Source organism: Podarcis cretensis (genome assembly GCF_951804945.1).
Source record: "Podarcis cretensis genome assembly, chromosome: 6".
NCBI classification, from domain to species: domain Eukaryota; kingdom Metazoa; phylum Chordata; class Lepidosauria; order Squamata; family Lacertidae; genus Podarcis; species Podarcis cretensis.
This window is the reverse complement of record NC_137175.1, coordinates 96,300,804-96,325,161: the sequence shown is the minus strand read 5'-3', so window position 1 is coordinate 96,325,161 and position 24,358 is coordinate 96,300,804. Positions and strand designations below refer to the sequence as shown.

The 24,358-nt window shown below is 43.6% G+C and overlaps 1 protein-coding gene across 10 annotated transcripts in view; it reads left to right on the top strand.

Annotated features, from left to right (window-relative positions):
- RASAL2 (RAS protein activator like 2) overlaps positions 1-24,358 on the top strand; it is a 239,765-nt gene that overhangs the window by 121,019 nt on the left and 94,388 nt on the right. Inside the window, exon 1 of one of the 10 annotated variants that reach the window (XM_079981075.1) lies at positions 17,384-17,604. The exons of 8 other annotated variants lie outside the window; for them this stretch is intronic. Coding sequence is in view for 1 of the 2 variants with exons in the window: in XM_079981074.1 (XP_079837200.1) it covers positions 18,489-18,501 (13 nt within the window). In the remaining variant the exon portion in view is untranslated. Of the gene's footprint in view, positions 1-17,383; positions 17,605-18,217; positions 18,502-24,358 lie in introns of those variants that run through there. One more of the 10 variants, XM_079981074.1, reaches the window with a different exon arrangement.

The following is a 24,358-nucleotide window of genomic DNA, read 5'->3' as shown; positions in this document are numbered from 1 at the left end:
TCTAAGTGCCTTAAGATTTGTTAACCCAACTGGCACCACGGCTGAATACCCTTCAAAATGAATGAATACTAGATTCTCACACTCCATATAGAGATCTTTTCTTTGGTTAGAGATGGTTTTTTACTTGTTTCTTATTGATAATGATGCTGTTCTTAATCCAAAATGGTGATTTCCCCCCACCCAAAGTAACCCTTTAGCTCAGACATGGCCAAACCTGGCCCTCCAGCTGTTTTGGGACTACAATTCCCACTATCCCTGACCACTGGTCCTGTTCGCTATGGATGATGGGAGTTTAGCTAATGAATCGAATATCCATGGTTGTATCCAGTATACAGCTGCAAGGCTCTCATTTATTTCAATTAGGCTTACACAGGAGGTATTTCTAGTAGATTGATAATGCTGTTTGGATGCCTGAGTCCTGGGCCACCCCTTCTGATGGTAAAATATGTACTTGTGACTTGCTGAAGAATTTCTGTCTGGCTAGAGAGCTCTAAATGAAGTTGGCTCCCAGACCAAGAGGGGAAGCATCATTGTGAAGAAGAGTCCTATTTTAACATATCTTTATGTCTTCAGTGATGCCTTGTTGTTTGCTTCCCTGCCATAAGGTTGAATAGCTTCTTTTGCCTGAGAAAGTACAGTGGTACCTCGGTTTTCGAACAGCTTAGTCCACAAACAACTTGTAACCCGAATGCTGCAAAACCAGAAGTAGGTGTTCCGGTTTTCGAACTTTTTTTCAGAAGCCGAATGTGCTCCGTTTTGCGTCCCCTTGTTTCCTGTTGCGCTGCTATTTTGCGTCGTTCCCCCCATTGTAATTCAAGCGTTCCGTTTACGATTGCAGTGTTCTGAGGTGATATTTGGAGTTTATATTTGGTGCTTTTGTTTTTGTTACTTTGCGTTTTTTGTTTTTGTGACTGTGTGGATCCCAGTTCAGCTACTGATTGATTGATTGATTGATTGTGTGACTGCGGAAATGGATAAAAGCCCCCTATCCAAACAATGACTATCATCAGTGCAGGGAAGAAGAAAAAATTACTTTAATTTTTATCATCTACAATACTGTTTTATTTATTTTATATTACTGTACATCAATTATTGCTTTCATTTTATGGTTCAGTGGTCTTGTTAGATAGTAAAATTCATGTTAAATTGCTGTTTTAGGGGTTGTTTTTAAAAGTCTGGAACGGATTGATCCGTTTTGCATTACTTTCTATGGGAAAGCGTGCCTTGGTTTTGGAACGCTTTGGTTTTGGAACAGACTTTCAGAACGGATTAGGTTTGAGAACCAAGGTACCACTATTGTTTTGCCCTTGCATCCACATCTCTGTTATAAGTTGGCTGTTCAAGAGCCCTTAACATCTAACAGAGACAGAGAGGGATTTCATTCGGAGAAACAAAGTATTCACACTCTGCTTCCTTCCCTCCCGTTTCTCAGTTGCTCCAGTTAAGGTATCAGGAGTGATTATGTGCATGTGATTTCTTGTTGATTTGCGCTTACCTAAGGACCCAGGACTTGCCGATCAGAAGGTCGGCGGTTCGAATCCCTGCGACAGGGTGAGCTCCCATTGTTCGGTCCCTGCTCCTGCCAACCTAGCAGTTCGAAACCACATCAAAGTGCAAGTAGATAAATTGGTACCGCTCCGGCGGGAAGATAAACGGCGTTTCCGTGCACTGCTCTGGTTTGCCAGAAGCGGCTTAGTCATGCTGGCCACATGACTCGGAAGCTATACGCCGGCTCCCTCGGCCAATATAGCGAGATGAGCTCCGCAACCCCAGAGTCGTCCGCGACTTACCTATTTGTTAGGTTACCTTTACCTTTAAGGACCCTAGAGGCAGTCATGATGATTCCCCACCTGACTATGAACAGAATGGGCCCACCCATTAGACAAAGGGAACACCTTGCCTAGCCGATGGATGGAAAACAGTGGTGGATCACCTTCCATGCCATTTCCTCCTGCCTGAGGACCAGCCTGCTTCTGTTTGACCAGCTGGCTACCTAGCTGATGGGCTGCCTTCTGCCTCTTCCACTGCTACACGCCAAGCAGCAACAGGTTGCTAGGCTTCTAGAAGTGTTGCTGCCACCTGTCTGCCATAGCAAGAGCGAAGGGTCCTTCCTCGCATTGTTGATGCCATGGGAGAGCTCCATAGTTTATTATAGCAAAACTGACCAATATTTGTCACTGCAAAGGTGTCAGTTCCTAGGCACTCCCAAAGACTGCCCATAATTCTTCACTCTGAGGAAGATCCCTTTCTTCTTCAGAGTGAAATGGAGCTGGTGTGCAGAGAGGGAGCGGCCGCCGAGACCATATAACACCGGTCTTGAAAGACCTACATTGGCTCCCAGTACGTTTCCGAGCACAATTCAAAGTGTTGGTGCTGACCTTTAAAGCCCTAAATGGCCTCGGTCCAGTATATCTGAAGGAGCGTCTCCTCCCCCATCGGTCTGCCCGGACACTGAGGTCCAGCGCCGAGGGCCTTCTGGCGGTTCCCTCACTGCGAGAGGCCAAGTTACAGGGAACCAGGCAGAGGGCCTTCTCGGTGGTGGCGCCCACCCTGTGGAATGCCCTCCCATCGGATGTCAAGGCGATGGACAACTACCTAACATTCAGAAAACATCTGAAGCCAGCCCTGTTCAGGGAAGTTTTTAATATGTGACATTTTAGTGTATTTTTCATCTCTGTTGGAAGCCGCCCAGAGTGGCTGGGGAAACCCAGCCAGATGGGCGGGGTACAAATAATAAATTATTATTATTATTATTATAGAGGTGATAGTGGCTGGTCTGTCTTGCCTCAAGTGGCAAAATGTCCTGTTTTGGCCCTGACTGTAAGAGAACCCCTCAAATTTGAGGATGTAATCACGGAAGCTGATTGAACAAGCCGTTTCTCCCTCATCCCACAAGCATAGAATTGAAAAGTCACTTCCTTTTTATAGAAGGATGCCCTTGGAATAAGGGAGCAGTTGTCCCTCATGTTGATGTGAGTATGCTTGAAGTTTGGGACTTATCTGGATGTTCTTAATGTACAGATCTGCTGGCATAAGTCATGTATCTTCCTGAGGAGGTGGATTCTGCAGTGAGTAATGAGGGGGAGACATTGGGCTTGCCACTTCTCCCCCCCCCAAAACCCCCCCCATGGTCTATCTTTCCTGGACTTAAAGTGATTTCATCCTAATGAATTGCAAACAAGTTATGAAGCTAGTACTTGGTAGTAAATTGGAAGCTTGGTGAGTGGGAGATGAGATATTAGCACTTAATGTGTTTCTTCCTGTCAAGATCATCACAGTACTAGACCTTTCTTGTTGGAATAGAGGTATTAGCTGTTGTGCACATTTTAAAAAAAATTTACAGAAGGAGAGGAAGTGGCAAAGCATCCTATGAATAGTGCTTGGTATTGAAGCTTCCCTAGATGAATGCAGTATAAAACAGAGGCTGTAGAAAAAAAATGCTTAATTCTAGTTTAAATTCAATAGAGATAAGGGAAGGCTTCTGCAGGCATATGTTTGTCTGTGGGTATCATGTTGAACCAGAGATCTGTTCAAGAAAATTGGAGATATGAAAGGAACATTTCGTACAAAGATTTCCATAATAAAGGACAAAAGTGGAAAGGACCTAACAGAAGCAGAAGACATCAAGAAGAGGTGGCAAGAATACACAGAGGAATTATACCAGAAAGAAACGGATGTCTCATATACCCCAGGTAGTGTGGTTGCTGACCTTGAGCCAGACATCCTGGAGAGTGAAGTCAAATGGGCCTTAGAAAGCACTGCAAATAACAAGGCCAGTGGAAGTGATGGTATTCCAGCTGAACTATTTAAAATTTTAAAAGATGATGCTGTTAAGGTGCTACACTCAATATGCCAGCAAGTTTGGAAAACTTAGCAGTGGCCAGAAGATTGGAGAAGATCAGTCTACATCCCAATCCCAAAGAAGGGCAGTGCCAAAGAATGCTCCAACTATCGCACAATTGCACTAATTTCTCACGCTAGCAAGGTTATGCTTAAAATTCTACAAGGAAGGCTCAAGCAGTATGTGGACCGAGAACTCCCAGAAGTGCAAGCTGGATTTAGAAGAGGCAGAGGAACCAGGGACCAAATTGCAAACATGCGCTGGATTATGGAGAAAGCTAGAGAGTTCCAGAAAGACATTTACTTCTGCTTCATTGACTATGCAAAAGCCTTTGACTGTGTTGACCATGGCAAACTATGGCAAGTTCTTAAAGAAATGGGAGTGCCTGATCACCTCATCTGTCTCCTGAGAAATCTCTATGTGGGACAAGAAGCTACAGTTAGAACTGGATATGGAACAACTGACTGGTTCAAAATTGGGAAAGGAGTACGACAAGGCTGCATTTTGTCTCCCTGCTTATTTAACTTATATGCAGAATTCATCATGCGAAAGGCTGGGCTGGATGAATCCCTAGCCGGAATTAAGATTGCCGGAAGAAATATCAACAACCTCAGATATGCAGATGACACAACCTTGATGGCAGAAAGTGAGGAGGAATTAAAGAACCTTTTATTGAGGGTGAAAGAGGAGAGTGCAAAATATGGTCTGAAGCTCAACATCAAAAAAACGAAGATCATGGCTACTGGTCCCATCACCTCCTGGCAAATAGAAGGGGAAGAAATGGAGGCAGTGAGAGATTTTACTTTCTTGGGTTCCATGATCACTGCAGATGGTGACAGCAGCCACGAAATTAAAAGACGCCTGCTTCTTGGGAGAAGGGCAATGACAGGCCTAGACAGCATCTTGAGAAGTAGAGACATCACCTTGCCAACAAAGGTCCGTATAGTTAAAGCTATGGTTTTCCCAGTAGTGATGTATGGAAGTGAGAGCTGGACCATAAAGAAGGCTGATCGCCGAAGAATTGATGCTTTTGAATTATGGTGCTGGAGGAGACTCTTGAGAGTCCCATGGACTGCAAGAAGATCAAACCTCTCCATTCTGAAGGAAATCAGCACTGAGTGCTCACTGGAAGGACAGATTGTGAAGCTGAGGCTCCAGTACTTTGGCCACCTCATGAGAAGAGAAGACTCCCTGGAGAAGACCCTGATGTTGGGAAAGATGGAGGGCACAAGGAGAAGGGGGCGACAGAGGACGAGATGGTTGGATAGTGTTTTCGAGGTTACCAGCATGAGTCTGACCAAGCTGCGGGGGGCAGTGGAGGACAGGAGTGCCTGGCGTTCTCTGGTCCATGGGGTCACGAAGAGTCGGACACGACTAAACGACTAAACAACAACAACAACAACAACATCATGTTGGCAGTGGACATTCTCAACAACAGAGGCCCATTTTCAGCTTTGGAAACTGCTTCTAGGGCCAGTACTGATAAGACCAAGCTTGTGTTAATGATTAATTATTAGCAATCACAATTAAATCCATATTCAATTTTATTAAAAACCAAGGCAATTAAGACTGCAGTTGAAGAATCATGGAATTATAATGCAGGAATCTCAGCTAGATCATCCATGACAGACAGCTATCCAACCTCTGCTTAAAACCTCCAAGGAAGGAGAATCCATCACCTCTTGTTTGAGTCTGTTCCACTGCTGAACGGCTCTTACTGTCCGAAAGGTCTTCCTGGTTAGCTGGAGTCTCATTTCTTGTAATTTGAAGCCATTGGTTTGGGTCCTACCCATGTGATAGCCCTTTAGATATTTGAAGGTGGCTGTCATATCTCTTCTCGGTCTCCTCTTTACCAGGCTAAACATATCCAACTCCCTCAACCGCTCCTCATAAAGCTTGGTTTCCAGAACCTTGATCATCTTGGTTGCTCTCCTCTGCACATGTTCCAGCTTGTCAATATCAGATGAGTTTGAACAAGGGCTTAAAGAAACATGTGTCACAAAGATCCCAACTTCAGGAGTTGCTGTACCGCTTTGAGGACACAACTAGACATGATCCATGAACATGGGCATGATCTCTCACATTTAAAAAGGGGGAAGCATGATATGTAGTATTTTAAACCTATACATTGAGGCACATTCTGTTTTCAGGATGTTTAATGGATCATTTCTCTTACAACCTAAAAAACTTGGCTGCTGCTTTCTGTCTTTGAACACTGAATGTAAATCCAATTTCTGTGAATTTTGCTGTCCAAGGGAGAGAGGATAAAACTGAGTCATTGTCTTTCTGAGCTGCTAGATCCATACTGCTTTGCTTTGCTATCAGGTGACCAGTCAGCTATATAGAAATTCTGCCTGGCTGCTAAGGGCGAGAATCTTTTCAGTTCTTGGAAGAAGAGACAGCAACAAAAAATGACTGATTAAGTAATACTCCGGTACCTGTGTCTTGGAATGTATGCCCAAAATCACTTTCTGCAAGCTGCTGCTGAGCTCTCCTGGCTGGAGAGATGATTGCACGAATGAAGCCAACAGCATCTCCAGGTAAAAACTAGACGAGAGAACAGTAACCTAAAAGATGCCTAGTAATATTTCTGAAATTCAAAGTGCTGTGTACCTGGAACAGTTGAAACTCAGTTATTCTACTTTTTCATTCCAGGAGAGATTAATAATAAATACTTAATGCTTATTAATGCTATGGATGAATAATAGATTTTACGTGTTGGTGCACTAGGATAATGACCTCTTTAGTTGTGTAGTGCAGTTAAGTCTTAAAATGATTGACTGCTAGAGGGCTCAGACTTCTCCTTGAGCAGGATTGAGCCCCCTTTATCTGATGAGATATCAGCTGTGAACCTCGGTTATTCAAAGAATCTGCAATGCACCAATTGGGTTAAGTCAGCAGAATACATCTATTTTGGATGGGAGAAGGGAAAACTTTTGAAGCAGTTCCAGTGAAACAGATGGAGTTATCTAATTATCTCAATATTTCACATTGGGAGTCTATTTGGAAGATAGGTACAGTAGGAGCTGTAGGTTAAGGTGCCTGATAAGTCAGACGATTCGAGTTAGTTTTTTCTATGTTACTTTTCTGATTTCTTGTTAGCATGGAGAGACAAAACTTCTAGCTTTTGTTAACTATTGAAGGATGATCCTGAGAATCCTTACTTTATCCAAAAACTGTAATTCTCAGAGTTACTGGGGGAGATTGATTGATCATTTTCAAGTATTCGGTTTAGATCTGTGCCACAAGCTGAGAATGTTGTGGCCTATGGAACACATCATACATTTAAAGCACATGTCTTCCTCGAAAGAATCCCGGGAACTATTGCTTTTCCCTAACAGAGCTACAATTCATAGCTCTTTAAACAAACTACAGTTCCCAGCATTCTTTGTGGAAAATCACATGCTTTAAATGTGTGCTGAATGTGCTTTAAATGTATTGTGTGAATTTGCCTTGAGTCACAAATATCTGAAATGAGATATTGAAATTCTAAAACTATAATTTAACATCTAGGTAAATGGTCTTGTTTCCAGACGCCAGCAGTAGCTCTGACCTGTCATATGTATGCTGTTTCATATACTGAGTTACTTTTTAAACTGATGATACTGTATTGTAGAACAGTTACAGTTTTTCATTTATCTTTAAACAAAAGTACAAAACTTCATTGACTTTTAAATCCGTGAAGGGGAGGCTCTTGCAAAATGCAACAGGTATAGTAGAGATTACAGCATTGAGTAATAGTGCGAGGAGGAACTGAGCAAGGATTTTTCATATGGGGATCAGGTTATTCCAAGCAGTATTTGCATCTGTAACGGTGTATAACTTCCGAGGTCCTTGCCACCCCCATATTATATTACATAGAGATGGATAACTTTCTTCCTTTAAAAATCTGTGCAGTTGAAATTAAGAATCACGACTACAGGTCCTGTGCACCTAATGCCAAGTTTGGCCCTAGAACAAATTTATCTGTTTAAAACGTAAATCCCTGTAGAGCAAGGATTAACTGGACTATGGACCCAGTACACTGGGTCCATAATCCCTACATTTTTATTCTTAGAAAAGCATTTACCATCCCACACGAAATAAATCTCTTTAGAAAGGTTTTTAAGTTTTTGTTATTTGAACAGGTGGCTTGTTCCTTTTCTCATAAGTAAATGCAGGACAAAATGATTAACACCCCATTTCCAGAGAGTGACCCCTCCTAATTTACCTACCCATAGATTCGGGGATAGAACGAGTTGATGCCTTGCTGATGAAAGTAGGCAGTGCCCTACATCTGATTTATTTTAATAGATACTTGTTGCTAAAATAGATCCTGTCTCATGCAGATGACCTTGTTTTTCAGATTTTCTTCTTAAATCTTCATATTAGCCAAGTGCACTGTTTAACTAAATTGAGTTTAACTAAGGTTAAATATTTTAATTGATTGGTTGATCAACTGATGTTCTAGTTGATTACATCAGGGGCAAATTTTAATTGATGGGTCAAGAGTCAATCGTGCACTTGTATTTTAAAGAGTCTTTTGGCAATTGTATGTAGCATGAAGTGAATAAGAAAATGTTAAAGATGACCTTATAACAATGAGTAGTACCTTTACCTGTAAATTACCTGATATTTCAGTGCCTCAAACAGGAATCCATTTCCCAGCCTTGGCAATATGTACATTTATTAAATCTAATTGATTTAGCCAAAAGATCCAATGGCAAATGGGACTAATCAAAACAGTCCTTTGATTGATGGATGTTAGGAAAGAGTGGATGAGGCAGGGGAATGGATCCAGCTGGTAGATATGACTGCCTATGAACTTTCAGGTGGTTTAAACTGCCACTGGTTTAAATAAGGTGGATTAAATCGGCCTAAAATTAAAACAATTTGACGAACAATTTGAGTCCTGAGTTGGAGAAGGCAAGGCAGAACATGTTAGCTATCTTCATATTAGGAAACAAACCCATGTAACAGGCTTGTAAATTGCCACTGTGCAGTGGCAAGTAAAGATCACCTTTAGCTGATTAGGGGTTGCAAAACCAAACCGTGACCCTATTGTGGTCTGCAGACTTCTAATGAGCTGTCCTGAACTCAACCAATTGATTTTTGTGGAAGACCCTTTGTTGCCCAGTGGTAATGAATTGACTCAGCATGGCGTCAGCATAGGTTTCATAGTTTTACTCAGATGTAAGTCCAACAGGTGGCGCTGTGGGTTAAAGCCTCAGCGCCTAGGACTTGCCGATCGAAAGGTCAGCGGTTCGAATCCCTGCGGCGGGGTGCGCTCCCGCTGCTCGGTCCCAGCGCCTGCCAACCTAGCAGTTCGAAAGCACCTCCGGGTGCAAGTAGATAAATAGGGACCGCTTACCAGCGGGAAGGTAAACGGCGTTTCCGTGTGCGGCTCTGGCTCTGGCTCTGGCCAGAGCAGCGATGTCACGCTGGCCACGTGACCCGGAAGTGTCTCTGGACAGCGCTGGCCCCTGGCCTCTTAAGTGAGATGGGCGCACAACCCCAGAGTCTGTCAAGACTGGCCCATACCGGCAGGGGTACCTTTACCTTTACCTTTAAGTCCTACAGACACCGGTTAGATTCATTCACAGTCAGTTGTGAGTGGAGTTACAGCTTTAAACCATCTTTATTTATGGAGTTGGGTCATAGTTCAGTGGTAGGGCACATATTCAGAAGGTACCAGGATCATCCATTAGCATTCCCAGTTAAATCAGTTTCAGGTAGCAGTGTTGAGAAAGGCCTCTACCTGAGAGCATGTAAAACCCTGCTAGTTAGAGTTAGACCCATGGTGTTCACTCAGCGGAAAGCAGTTTCGTATGTTCATATATTTGGTAATCCTACTCAGTGGCTTGAGTGATATCCTGACACACACTAATTAATCTTTGTAGCGCCTCTAAGCATTAGACGTTTTAAAAAGTTACTGAAGCAAGGTGGTTTTTATTGGATTTTGAGATCCTGCTGCAGCCCTAAGGATTTGGTTAACATGCTTTGGAAACATAAAAGCTCAAGCATGTCCTTAATTATGAAACAGCTTAAACATGAGCTGGAAACTTCTTCCACCATGATTAGAGGATAGTTTTTATTTTTAAAAAATACCAATACCTTTACCTTGACAATTACTCTTTTTATATTTGGAATGTGTACAGGAATATGGATTGCTATAGATTATATCAGCAGCTCACTTGGGACATCACTTCCTGAAAAAAAACATAAATGTTTAAGTTCTTGGTTCATGAATTGGTTTAAAGAAAAACAAAGGGGAAACAGGACAGAACAGAGTTAGCAGATAACATTCAACATGGCGTAGCTAAACATCTAATCAGCAGCCATTGTGGTTGTACTTAGATTATTTATGAATAATAATAATGATAACTTTTCCTCTTATGGTACCAATAAAACAATATAAAGTATTGGTATAGTAATGAACGTGGGAAGGGGCTTCAAAATGAAGGTAGTAATTTATGTTTAAAGTTAAATTGAGCCAAAAATTGAGGCAAATGCTGTTGGGGTGTGTGAAATAGTTATATTATTGATAGAGGTGTTGTTGTTTGGCACAGCTTAGGGGATGCAGGTGGCGCTGTGGGTTAAAGCCTCAGCGCCTAGGGCTTGCCGATCGAAAGGTCGGCGGTTCGAATCCCTGCGGCGGGGTGCGCTCCCGCTGCTCGGTCCCAGCGCCTGCCAACCTAGCAGTTCGAAAGCACCTCCGGGTGCAAGTAGATAAATAGGGACCGCTTACCAGCGGGAAGGTAAACGGCGTTTCCGTGTGCGGCTCTGGCTCTGGCCAGAGCAGCGATGTCACGCTGGCCACGTGACCCGGAAGTGTCTCCGGACAGCGCTGGCCCCTGGCCTCTTAAGTGAGATGGGCGCACAACCCCAGAGTCTGTCAAGACTGGCCCGTACGGGCAGGGGTACCTTTACCTTTACCTTTAGGACGCAGTTGGAAACAGGCTCTTGCTTGGTTGACTGTGCTGAGCAAAAATTGCCTCCAGACAGGGGTAGAGGGTCCCAGTGCCGTCACGTGGAGGGAAACTGGTGCCAGTGCTGCTGGTAGCTGTTGGGAGAAGAATCCCCTTACCTGCAGAAGGCTCAAGGTGCTCTTAGCCAGGCAGCAGCATCCCTTTGCCACCCGTGCCATCAACTAAGGGGATTGTGTCCCCCTCATCCCGTCCACCCCAGCAGTGGCCTCTTCCTCCTGCCCTAGAACTCTCAGCATGCCACTTCACCAGCCATGACTGGCAGTCAAGTGGCTAGTAAAATATTTCATGGTCTCAAAACTTCTGTTTGTTTTTTTTAAAATAATATTTATTCAAATTTTAAAGATTACAAAAAGAAAAAAGAGAAAAAAGGAAAAGAAAAAAAACAAAACAGAAAAAATACAATCAATACAAAAAAAAGAACAAATCGAACCTTTACATAGCTTTCTTTCCTTTACTTATTTCCTTGACCTCCTCACACCTCCCATTTTTGTACTCTAATTCAAATTGTTATTGCAGCAAATCCTTCCAACCTTGTTTTTATCTTAATAATTTGTCTTAATATACTTTAATTTAACGTTCTCTCTTTCACCCATTCATTTTTACTTAATCCTTTATGTCATTTCTGCCAAAACCACATAATTTTCTTTTTCCAACATCTTTCTAACAATCCTTAATTTTACAATATTTTTGAAGATAAACTTTGAATTTTTTCCAATCTTCTTCCACCGACTCTTCTCCTTGGTCCCGGATTCTGCCAGTCATCCATGGTCTCAAAACTTCTGCAGACTTACTTGCAAGGTTGGCTTTGGGGTCAGGATGTATTGGAAATGGGAATGATGGGGATACCTTAACAAAAAGCTGTGAATCTCAGAACAAGGCCTTGGGAAAGCCATCTCGCACTCTTGAACCATTGTATGCGCTGTAGCCCGCCATACTTTTAATAAGGCACATTTCAAAGTACCCTGTATTTCAAGCAAGAGAGAGCAAAGGAAGTTTATACCTTTCCCTGCCTGTAGGATATGCAGAGAAAACTGCAAATAGGTTCCTTTCATCAAACCAATGTAATATATAACCTTTGATTATGTCCTTAAGGCTCACCTTTTATAGCTATATCACGGATGCTGCAAAGAGATTGGGATAGATGGACATTTCATAAAATGTTTTAAAATGCACATTTTATTCTAGTCTGGGAAGCTGCAGTGCCAGCAGCTGCAAGTCTTGTCGAAAGCTTTATGAATTGGATTAAAAACAAAACAGGGGAGAAGTGAACTTGAATGAGAGAGAGCACAAAGACCTTAAAAAAACCAACCGTGAGCAAAGGCAGCCTACCACCATTTTGAGCTGCATAAGTACTTCTGTGCCTGAATGGGATAGTTGTTCTCTTCAGCAGTTTTAACTTCCTTCATAGGATTGTTGTGGGGTCACAGTAGCATAACTGAGCTCTTTGGAGAAATGACAGGATGCAATTATGGTAATAATATTCCACACTTCTCCAACTGCTGATGTCAGCAGGTAATGTTGGGGGTTTTTTTAGTGACAAAGCCCTGCACTTGCAGGGAAAATGTTGCATCCTCTCCACAGAAATGCTGGCTGAAGGATAACTGTCCAGAGCTTACACGGAAGTAAATATCTGGAGATCTTGTGATGAGGAAGATAAATCATAACTGTAAACTCCTTCAGAGGATCTCTGTGTTGCTCCTAATAACACTGAGGATTTTTATAGTGCACTTTCTGAATATTCAAATTACTTCACATACATTATCCCAGTGGTCTTCTAATTGGCACAGCAGGCCAAGAAGCTCAGAGTAAGCCAAAATGCTTTCATGGCGTTGCATTTGCCCACACATTGCAAGTGCTTCGAAAAGTCTTGGAACATAATTTGGTTTGCTGCTTTCCCAATTATAGCCTGAAATATGTTATTGAAAGAATTTACCACTGCAGTAGAGGGGGAAAGCAGGGCAGGTGTCCTTGGGCAGCTGCCAGTACATGGGCTCTTTTTAATCCACCCACCCAAGTCTGGCATTACAAGTACCATCTGGGTCTAAAATGCCCCCAGAATAGTGCCACTGTAGAGCATTCTGGGAAAATAAAAATGGTGGACATATAAAAATGGTGGCGCTGTTGCTGCCTGTTCCATTGCCTAAGAGGACCCACCAACAAAGGAGGGTGCCCACCAGAGGGCACTTTGCCCAGGGCCCCATCAAACCAGAACCAGCCCTGAAAAAGAGAATACAGATTTTGAGAAGCAGAATTCCAATTATGTTCTTTGGGTCAGGATGAGTTCTTCTTCAAAGAGGAATCTTTGAATCATAGAAATGTAGAGATTGAAGGGATCCCAAGGGTCATGTAGTCCAACCATTTGCGATGCAGGAATCTCAACTAAAGCATCAATGACAGATGGCCATCCAACTTCTGCTTAAAAACCTCCAAGGAAGGAGAGCCCACCATCTCCCAAGGGAGACCGTTTCACTGTCAAAAGTTCTTCCAGATGTTTAGTCAGATGAAGCCATTCAGAGCAGGAGAAAACAAGCTTGTTCCCTCTTCCATGTGACAGCCCTTGAAATATATGAAGATGACTATCATATCTGCTCCCAGTCTCCTCTTTTTTAGGCTAAACAAGTGAAGGCCAAACTTGGCCTTCCAGCTGTTTTGGGACTACAACTCCCATCATCCCTAGCTAACAGGACCAGTGGTCAGGGATGATGGGAGCTGTAGTCCCAAAACAGCTGGAGGGCCAAGTTTGGCCATCACTGGGTTAAACATACCCAGCTTGTTCAACAGCTGCCCATATGGCTTGGCTTGTAGACCCTTGATCATCTTAGTTGTCCTCCTCTGCACACACTGAATAAATGTTTTCTGTAAAATATCAAGACACGGGGGGAAGCTGCAGCTCAAGTGGTAGTGTGCATGCTTTGCATGCAAAAGGTCTCAGGTTTGATCGCCAGTATCTCCAGTTAAGGCTGGGAAAGACTTTTTCCTGAAACCCAAGAGAGCTGGTGCCAATTAGGGTTAACGGTACTGAACCAGATGGGCCAACAGTCTGACTTGGTGTAAGACAGTTTTCTAAGTTTCTATGCATTTAGAAGGGCTGATATTTTTGAGCAGCAGTGCTGGAGCCTTTGATATGCTCCAACATGAGTGACAGCCTCTTCTCTGGAATATGTAACATGAACACACCAGGTTTGATGATCTCCATCCCTGAGATAGCAGGAGCAATTACTGGCATTTGTAGCTGGCCATTAGCTGTTGGAATGCTGTTTAAATGCCAGGCACAGCCAATTAGGCTTGGTGACAGATAGCAGCGCCTGGAGTGATGCGGGAACCAAGGCCCAGTCAATCTGTCAAGTTCACTCAGTACACCTTAATGGTGCCAAGTTTTGCCTTCCTAGCATGACTTGGAAATTGTGTGAATTGAGGTCGAACATTCTCTTCCTCCTAAGGGACAATTACATATGATGCCCATGATATCTGCCACAAGGGTCACTGGGTAACTTTAGGCAGGTCAGCCTTTCCTATTCTAATCTACCTAACCGGTGTGTGTGTGTGTGTGTGTGTGTGTGTGTGTAAGGATAAAACATTCTCTGGAGTGCCTTGGAGGAATTTGCAGACTGCAAATTATTAATATATGCCCCATATGATCAGTTGGAATATTTAGGAATTATGGGAAATGCCTAATTAAGCGGAGCTTGCAGCAGCAAAGCCTCTGGCTGTGATTGCTTGAGCTAATATGTGGTAGCTCAGAATATTCTGTAGTTTTAGGGAGCAGCATAATGTGCACTCCCAACTCTCTAGAGGAAGGGAATTTTTGGCTGGGATCAAAACATCACATTGGGCGCAGCCAAGGACTGGGAAGAGGTGCAGGGACATGCAGGCTAGAGCAGGAGTCAGCAACCTTTTTCAGCCATGGGCCGGTCCACTGTCCCTCAGACCTTGTGGGGGGGTTGGACTATATTTTGGAAAAAGGAAAACAAAAAACAAAAAACGAATTCCTATGCCCCACAAATAACCCAGAGATGTGTTTTGAATAAAAGGACACATTCTACTCATGTAAAAACACGAGGCAGGTCCCACAAATAACCCAGAGATGCATTTTGAATAAAAGGACACATTCGACTCATGCTGATTCCCGGACTATCCGTGGGCCGGATGGAGAAGGCAATTGGGCCACATCCGACCCCTGGGCCTTAGGTTGCCTACCCCTGGTCCAGAGGAATGGAAGCCAAAAGAAGGGTGTAATGAACTAATAAAGAGGAACCCGGGGAAAAGACCTGTTGGAGAGCAAGGCTTGAGGGAACGGAGATAGGGAACTGCAGCAAAGGTTAGTCATAGATGGTGCTCTGAAGAAACGTAAGGCCTGAGCATTCATGTTCAGGAGATGCTGAACAGCAGAAAGTGAGCAGAATGTTTTGAGGTGTGGTTTGGCTGCAGGATAGTAAAGTGGGACAGAATAGCCAGTGGTCTGAAAAGCAGGATCTTGAGGAAGCGCATTGAGGGCCTTGGGTGGAGAAATTAATCTGAAGAAAGGAGGAGAAAGGAGAGGAGCCCCAAAATAGTTCATAAAAGCCAGAGACTAGAGGGGTTGTGCACTATTGTCAGGAGAGGGAGGAAGCCAAGGAGAGGATTCTGCACACTGTGGCTTCTGCTTTCACTAAGGTATTTCAGCCTCACAATTCTAAGGGAGAATGAGGTTCATAAAGCAGTAGATGGCAGTTTGGGCTGAGTTTCATTTATTGATCTGAGCCAACCAGCCAATTCTTTGGCTGCAGATGCTGTCGCTGGTGTCTTTGGTGAGTTTCCTTTCCAGGCGCAGTACATCTTGGTGATACTGCCATCAGTTCTAGTCTCAGCTACAGTGGTTCGTGGGAAGCAGGCCGCCGTCCTCTCTGAACCTGTGTTTCCCTTCTCTCATAAACTAGTCACATGTCTCCTGTCGCTATGTTATTCCTCCTTTGCTCTTTCTGAAATCATCTGTAAATAACAGTCTCTTTGGTGCTTTGCACAGTTGCTGCTGTGACAGATTTTTATTTAAATTAAAGATGATATGTTTGCAAGGGAGCTTTTATATTTAACTATTTAGAACAGGGTTTTGTTTTTGTTTTCAGGGGGAACTGAATATTTCACCAGCAGTCTACATTTTTTCCAACCTGTCCAAATCAGCTTGTTTGCTTTGCAATATCTGGAATGAAGCTGTGAAGCCTTTGTCTCTCACCCACCCCAGTTTTCTGTCATCACTAGGTTTGTGGAAAGCCATTTGCTGAGGTGGATCACTTTGGGAATCTCCTGTGGTATTTCAGGAATCTTTCTGTTCTTTGCAGGTTAAACAAGTTTAGAGCCTCTCAGATTACTAGAAATATGTTCCATTAACACTGAAAACACAAATGAAGCTGGAGTTTAACTCATTCCTAATTGTGGGCAGCAACATCATTTTGGGAAAGCCTTAGTAATGAAACCATGGGATGTGGATCCCATTTTGTATTCCATCATAAAAGCAGAATATTTCTCAATTGTACAATGTTAGATTTAATGCTTTAGCGTAAATAGGAATGACTGCCGAATGTGTCGAGAGAGATCTTGTAAATGGACATTCTTTCTGTGAAAATGTGCCATTCGCAACAGAACTATAAGTTTTCTGAGATGCTCAGAGAATAGTTGATATATTCAATGCCACATTGTGGAAGTGATGAAAGGAAAGAGAAAGAACCATCAAGTCGCATTGCTCGGTCCCAGAACGGGAAGCACAAGGTGAAGAAAATGTTACTTTCCATTGGACATATTTCTGTTGGTTGAAGAGTATGCTAACAACAAACATTTTACTGCATAGTCAAGGGCCAAAATGAATATTAAAAAATGAATATGTACAATTGAGTAGCACTGATTTCTGCTTCAAGTAGAATGAGTCACTCAAAGCTTGCATAGTCCTGTGCTTGTGTGTGTATGCAAGTGTTTGGGGGTGGTGGAGGTGCCAAACTGAGTCTTTGACCTGGGTGGAAAAAAGCCAAGTTTTGCCCCTGATTTATGTTTCATCATGCTCCCACTGATGACATCAGAACCATACTGGAGTTTCTGAAATTTGAAGAGCTTGGAGGGAAATCCACAACAAACAAACAAACAAACAATAAAAAACTAGTTTGTATTAACTGAACCCAATTCCAAATTGAGGCGACAGGAATTCACCCATCAATACTCTGTTGTATAAGTTCAGTCCCATCTCCACAGTATAGCAGCCTCTGCAGATGTACTTCTGCTTCTGCAGTCCTAATGATGGTTTTAGAATTCAGAAATCACTCTGAGCCCATAATTAAGCTTCAGGTTGGTTTTGCTTTGATGAGCGTTTGAGAAGGGGGTGGAGGTAACTTCCAGCTTGGTTAGCTTCATAGCAGCATGCATTCTGCATCCCAAAACTTGTCCGGAGGCTTTTTCCCTGGGATTTTCCTTGTGAGCAGTAGCAGAGGGTGGGCTCGTCAAAGCTGCTGTTCCGACTTCTGGCAGAGGGGAGGGGGGGAGTCTGAGGGCACAAGGGCTGTTGCATAAGTAGGAAAAGAACAGAGGCTTATCACAAATCTACATTACGCTGTGGGGTGGAGACATGCACCACAAGGAAGGAGAGATCGTGTATCCGCTGAATCGGAAGGAAGAAAATAGGAATATCCTAGTTTTGAGGACGTGCAGGAGGAGCTGCCAGTAGGACAGTGGGAAGCGTGTGCTCAGCTTGTCTTCAGCCCATGATTAAATTACAGCGCCAGGCAAAGGGATCTTTCCTCTACGCAGTATCTCTCTGCAACTCTGGATAGGCAGGTGGGAATTGTTGTGGGGTTCTTTTAAATGGTTCAGACTTGATGTTTTGTTCTCTGCAGTGGTGTTGTCATGTCTTTAATGAAGTGCATTAGTAGCAAAAGACTGGAGTGTAGAGGCACTTATCCCCCCCCCCCAGCATATTAAAAAAAAGGACATTTTTGTCCCATATGTGCAGCAACAAGATAGTAGAACACCCTCCTGTTCCTTGACTTCTTCCCCATGCTTTTTAAAAGCTCCCGTTCAACTCCTGACAAGAAGCAGAGTGGGTGCCTGTGTTTCACTTACTTGTCGAGAGTTGTTTGCTTCCCTGAGTTGCGGGGAAAGTGCCGGGTGGGAATAGTCCTCCTCTTGCCTCAGTGTCACGTAAAACTTTTTGTCATTGAGTTTGCCTTCCTGTCAGAAGTCTGGCGCTCCTCATTTTGGTATCCACTCCGTTCAGATTGGATTAGATGGCATCGTGTTACATGGACTGCAGTTTCTCCGTAGTTGAGCGGCAGTTTAAAGGGAGCTGCTCTTTCATGAGCTCATGTTTTGGCTGCCGGACGCCGCCTTCTCTTACATGCGCACACCCCTTTGGGGAGAGGAAAATGAAAAGTCCGTCCCTGTTAGTTTGCCTTGGTTCACGCACACACACACACGGGATTCCGGCACTCTCCTCTGCCGTGGGAGAGAACGAGCGAGAGAGAAAGGGTAGCTATTGTTCGACTGCCCGGAGCCAGGGAACTGGATAGAGAAGCTTGGCCTCGGTTTTCGTCCTGGCCTTTCTGCATTCCACACTGTCCAAGGCAGAGGGCAGACAAGGAGTGTGACTGCCGAAAGTGGTCTGTTAGACGGGGGCTGGCATGCCGGCAGGACCATGACTGAGGCACTGGCAAGGTCACAGCATGCAGGTTTCAGGTAAGGTTCCCATCAGCAAAAACTTTAGGGGCATACCAGAAAGCCTGTTGAGGGGCGGGGAATGTTGCATTTTTCTTTCATAAAAATAGGTGCTTTCCTATACCCTCTGCCTTGTATCAAACCCTAACCCTTTTATCAGTGACTTTCATATCCTAAGTGAAAAGTTAAGAGAAAAGACCCATTGCTCCCTTTCTGCTTCCTTTTGAAATCTGAAAGTGTTTTGATATCGCTTTCCAAAGCCTACTCTTGGTTTTACAAGTGGCACCAGCAGCACAATCCTATGCATATCTGCACACAAATAGATCAGCAAGAGTTCTGTAGGACTTACATTTAGGTGTTTATAGGATTGTGGCCTTAACTATGTTATACATTTGCTAAATATGGAAGTTGAATGAGCGAGCTACAACAGGTACAGTGCTGGTTCAGTATGAAAACAACTTTTATTCTTCTCCTTTCAATACGTCATTAACAACACATGAGAGTTTCCAGAAAGAAGTTGCTGTAATTAAATAGTGTGTTTACTTATTCCAGGCCTTTTAAAATAGAGTTATTGGCCTAAAGCTTCATAGAGGCTGGTATATAAGGGTAAAAAAAAATAAATCACTATTTTTACATATAAAATACTTGCAGTTGTGTTTAAAATATGCAGCCCACAGCTGGCATGATTAACATGTAATCAGTGTCAAATTGTACCAGGCAAAGCTTCCTGCTTTTCTGTGAAAGTGGAAAAATAAAAGCTGTTCCGGAAACTTAACAAGTTGTTCATAGTTTGTGTTCATGTTATGAAGTCTCCTGTTAAGCACTGTGATATTCTAAAATACACCCTGGATGATCCCTGTCAGATAGATCAGAATTTATTTTTCTGTGCATTTTGCGCTAGAAAGTTAATTCAACTTATGCTAGATTGTAGAGTTAGTCAAGGTGTTTTTGAAGGTAATGGCAAAATGGCTGCCCATGCTATGTGTTGAAATTGCTGCTATTTTCTGAATCAAGCTCATATATTTTTATGGGTGAAAAATAAATGTAGAGCTTGCTGAAAGTGAGATCCTCTTCCTAATAGTTGGAGAGCAAGGAATGTTAAGGGGGAGATGGTCACCTGACACAAGGTCATCCCTGTATCAAAAACCCCCACTTATCTTTCAGCTCTAGTTTTCCAGTACATGCCTGGTGGTGACCTTTGCTCCCTGGCTCAGCCATCGGATTTCCAGCTCTGCCCTTTCTCTCCAAATGCCCCCTTTGCTTAGAATTGCCTCCCAGAACACCCAGATGCTGATGCTTTTTTCTTTCCATCAAATTCCTCCCTAAAACATATATTTCCAATGTAATCTCCCTAGTCCTCATCCCCTACTGAAAAGAAGCCCTAGTACACGCAACTGAACACACATTCTTCCCTTCCCTTCCTTATCCTCATTCCTATCTTCCTCCCCAACCCCCATTAGCCTCTCTCTCAGCAAATTTTAAATCACAGGTGAATAGCCTGTGGCCCTAGGACAGCATGCGATCTTTGCTCTAATTTCATATGGATGTCAATGGGGCAGACGAGAGAAGAAAGTGTGACCCCACCCACTCGCTTTTGTCTCCATCCCTAACCACTGCCAATATACGGCCCCAAGATATCCCTGAAGAAATCCCCACTCCCATTTTAGATTACAGGGCAGGGACCTACCTGACTTGTGTTTTTAAAGCATCATGGAGCATACTATATGAACAACAACAATAAAAACATGCATTCATTTAATTTCACGTATGAGTCACTTTCTACAAAACATCTCAAAGTGATTTGACAATAAAAATGTATGTGAAAACAATGTTAGATCCAAATAAAAGTATTGTCATTGTTGTTTAGGCGTTTAGTCGTCTCCAACTCTTCGTGACCCCCATGGACCAGAGCACGCCAGGCACTCCTGTCTTCCACTGCCTCCCGCAGTTTGGTCAAACGCATGTTAGTACAGTGGTACCTCGGATTACATATGCTTCAGATTACAGACTCCGCTAACCCAGAAATAGTACCTCGGGTTAAGAACTTTGCTTCAGGATAAGAACAGAAATTGGGCAGCGGCAGCACAGCAGCAGCAGGAGGCCCCATTAGCTAAAGTGGTGCTTCAGGTTAAGAACAGTTTCAGGTTAAGAACGTAACCGGAGGTACCACTGTAGCTTCGAGAACACTGTCCAACCATCTCATCCTCTGTCGTCCCCTTCTCCTTGTGCCCTCAGTCTTTCCCAACATCAGGGTCTTTTCTAGGGAGTCTTCTCTTCTCATGAGGTGGCCAAAGTATTGGAGCCTCAACTTCAGGATTTGTCATTCCAGTGAGCACTCAGGGCTGATTTCCTTCAGAATGGATAGGTTTGATCTTTTTGCAGTCCATGGGACTCTCAAAGAGTCTCCTCCAGCACCATAATTCAAAAGCATCAATTCTTCGGCAATCAGCCTTCCTTATGGTCCAGCTCTCACTTCCATACATCACTACTGGGAAAACCAGAGCTTTAACTATACGGACCTTTGTTGGCAAGGTGATGTCTCTGCTTTTTAAGATGCTGTCTAGGTTTGTCATTGCTTTTCTCCCAAGAAGCAGGCGTCTTTTAATTTCGTGACTGCTGTCACCATCTGCAGTGATCATGGATCTCAAGAAAGTAAAATCTCTCACTGCCTCCATTTCTTCCCCTTCTAAAACCTCCATTTAAAATGCTCATTTGGAAAAATGTGGTGCCTGTAATGCAACAGGAGGGAGTTCCAAAGGGTAGCTGCCACCACACAAAGGCCCTGTAGCAAGATCATATGCAGTGGACCTCCTGATGAGGATGCTTGTCTGCAAGAGGTCCTCTCCTACAAAGCACAGTGGTCAGTTGGCTATAGATGGAGTGAGACAATCTTTTGGCTATCCTGGTCCCAAGTTGTATAGGGCTTTGCATATCAGGACCAACTAATTGAACTTAGCCCAGTAACTGATTGGAAGACACGTTGTTGTTGTTGTTGTTGTTGTTGTTGTTGTTGTTGTAAGACACGTTGTTGTTGTTGTTGTTGTTGTTGATGTATTTATTTATGCCCCCCCCTTCCTCCAAGAACCATGACTCAAGGCTGCTCACAAAAGCTAAAGCAAACATGGCCAAAACACAGGAATCTAAAAATATCTCTCCCATCCTTCTGGCAGAATTATGGCCTGCCAAGCAGGTCCCTCCTGTGTAGCTATTAAAAGCAGAAGCAAAAGACACATGCTACATGTCAGCATGGCTGAATGTGGTCATGGAGGCAACAGTTGACGCCTTCAAACGTAAGCCCTTCGTTTTCCTTTAATAGCCTTTCTGGCTGCAAAGTTGTTGCTGGCAAGTTGGAAAAGAGGGCAGACACCATCACTTGCTTCTGTGCCATAGGCCAGGAGTTCTCCAGTGCGGTGAGCCTCCCTATGTTTAGGAAAAACCTGATTGCTGCAGGAGGGGAGCAGCTAAGGCAGAGTTCGCTTCTCTTGTGGCGCGAGAAGGACTGTGGTCAGTGGCTTTCTATGAGGAGAACAAGGAGGGTCATCTGGAAAATGCACCTAGCGCAGTAAGCCATGATGTTGGGTGGGTACAGCACCCCATTAGTGCTACTGGCTGAGAAGGGGCAGTACAATGTATCTGTCTTCTGCCTTGGAAGAACCTTACTGGAGCACAGAATCCCGTGTGGTCTGCAGCAAAGGCTGGGTATAGAATGATAGGACAGGACTTTAGCCGTGGGGTCTTAAGATCTAGAAATAAACACAAGAGAGTTAGGGTTGAACAGGGCAACAGTATGTTATTATTTCAGTTACATGTTCTTAGATACAGTTGCAGTGAGTTTTAATAGATTTCACAGAATTGTAGGGTTGGAAGGGGCAGGAGGAGTCATCTAGTCCAACCCCCAGCAACACAGGAATCCTGCCCACAGCTGCCCCTGAGGCTTTTATCTCAATAATCCGTTCAGTACAGTGGTGCCCCGCAAGACGAATGCCTCGCAAGACGGAAAACCCGCTAGACGAAAGGGTTTTCCGTTTTGGAGGCACTTCGCTAAACGAATTTCTCTATGGGGTTGCTTCGCAAGACGAAAAAATCTTGCGAGTTCCCACGGTTTTTTTCCGCTCCCCCCCCCTTCCTAAGCCGCTAAGCCGCTTATCAGCTGTTCCGCTGATAAGCCACTTAACAGCTGATCGCTAAAAGCCGCTAGACCGCTAATAGCGCTAATCCGCTAAGCTGTCAATGGTCTTGCTTCGCAAGACCAAAAAACCGCCAGACGAAGAGAATCGCGGAACGGATTCTTTTCATCTTGCGAGGCACCACTGTAGCTCCATGCAATAGGTTAGTAGTTGTTGCTTTCCTAAGACTGTTCAGTTGGTTAGTGTGTGAGGTGGGTTTTGAACCAATGACGTTGCAGCTGATAGATTAGCCACTATACAACATCAGTTCCATGTGATTTATTTTGGCTTTTTAATGTTGGATTATTTAGTTTGCCTCTCAGGTTAATTATAAGAGCAAGTGGAGAAGTACGATACAATCCCTATGCAAATTTGTAAAATAAACAAGGCACAAACCTAGCTACAGGGAGAATGATAAAAAAGTGGCCGTTGTGAGAACTTTCACTTTCTCAACTATCCATTCTGTATGCTATTGATTGCATATCTATGGCTCTGGATTTTAGGAGAAACCAGATCCTTATCCACGCACACACAAACTCTGCACTACTCTGTCCAAGGACTAACATTTGGCTAATCGGTGCTTGGGAAGTGCCTTCAAGCCCCGCACACCTGGTGGCATAGAGGGCTGGTGTGCCTGGCTCGACTGAAACAGCTCAATGGGCCTCATTAGGAACGTGAGCCACTGGTTCTCCATCCTGATCGAAAGCAGCAATAGGTAGAACTAAGAATGATAGTAACCAAACCTTGTAACACGTTGTGCATGTATATAGAATACAAAAGAGAAGAGCACAGTTGTAGTTGCGTGGATTTTCAGCAGCAGATGAAATTCACTTTTCTGCACCCTGAGGCTCCATCCCCTTTGCTTCTGGTCACCTTATGTGTAAAGTTTGCGTATTGGCAATTTCAACGTGTCATCTTAAATTTTGTATTCTTCCTTAAAACACCTCTAATATATTGAACTTAGGTCCAGAGTTATGATGGCTATGCAGTCAAAATGGTGCTATTGATAAACAACAGAGAGGTGTCAGCAGGCTCAGGGGAACCCCAAGATTTATTGAAGTACCAAAAAAGAAAATTAGAGCTAGCCCTCCTGACCCCAAGGTCTGAGCATACTCAATAGCCACAGAACACTAAATATCTGTTTCAACACTTGAGTGAAGGAAGGGAATGGAAAACCAGGGAGGAGACAGAATGGTTCATCCTGAAAGAATGCATCGCTGGCTAGAATACTGAACAGAAACAGTCAGCACTGCAACATTATGTTGCAGGTCTCATTTGCATATAATGTGCATTGAAATGTGTGGGGTGACTTTTTTCCTACCTTGGCTGACAGCATATTCCTCCTGCCAGACATTTTTCAACTTAGTCATGTGGCTTCTTGGCAAGTACTGTCTACTTTGGGACATACAATTCCAGTGCCACCTTTAAAAGCTCCCTCTCCAGGGGACATAATGGCAACCTCTGTTGTTTTGAACAACGTATGGGTGGGGATTATTTTAACAATGCTGACCCTTCATTAGCCAAGGAAGCGTCTGTTACGACATAAGGCCACTCCTTTTCTTTCCTGCCTTCTCTTGAACTTGCTTCTTGCTAAACAGGCTGCTTGATAGTCATTTTTGTTATGTGGGCACCTATTCAAAAAGAAGTGGAACTAACTCGGGCAGGTAACATAAAGTTAATGAAGCGGCCCTTGAAAATTCTCAAAAGCAATG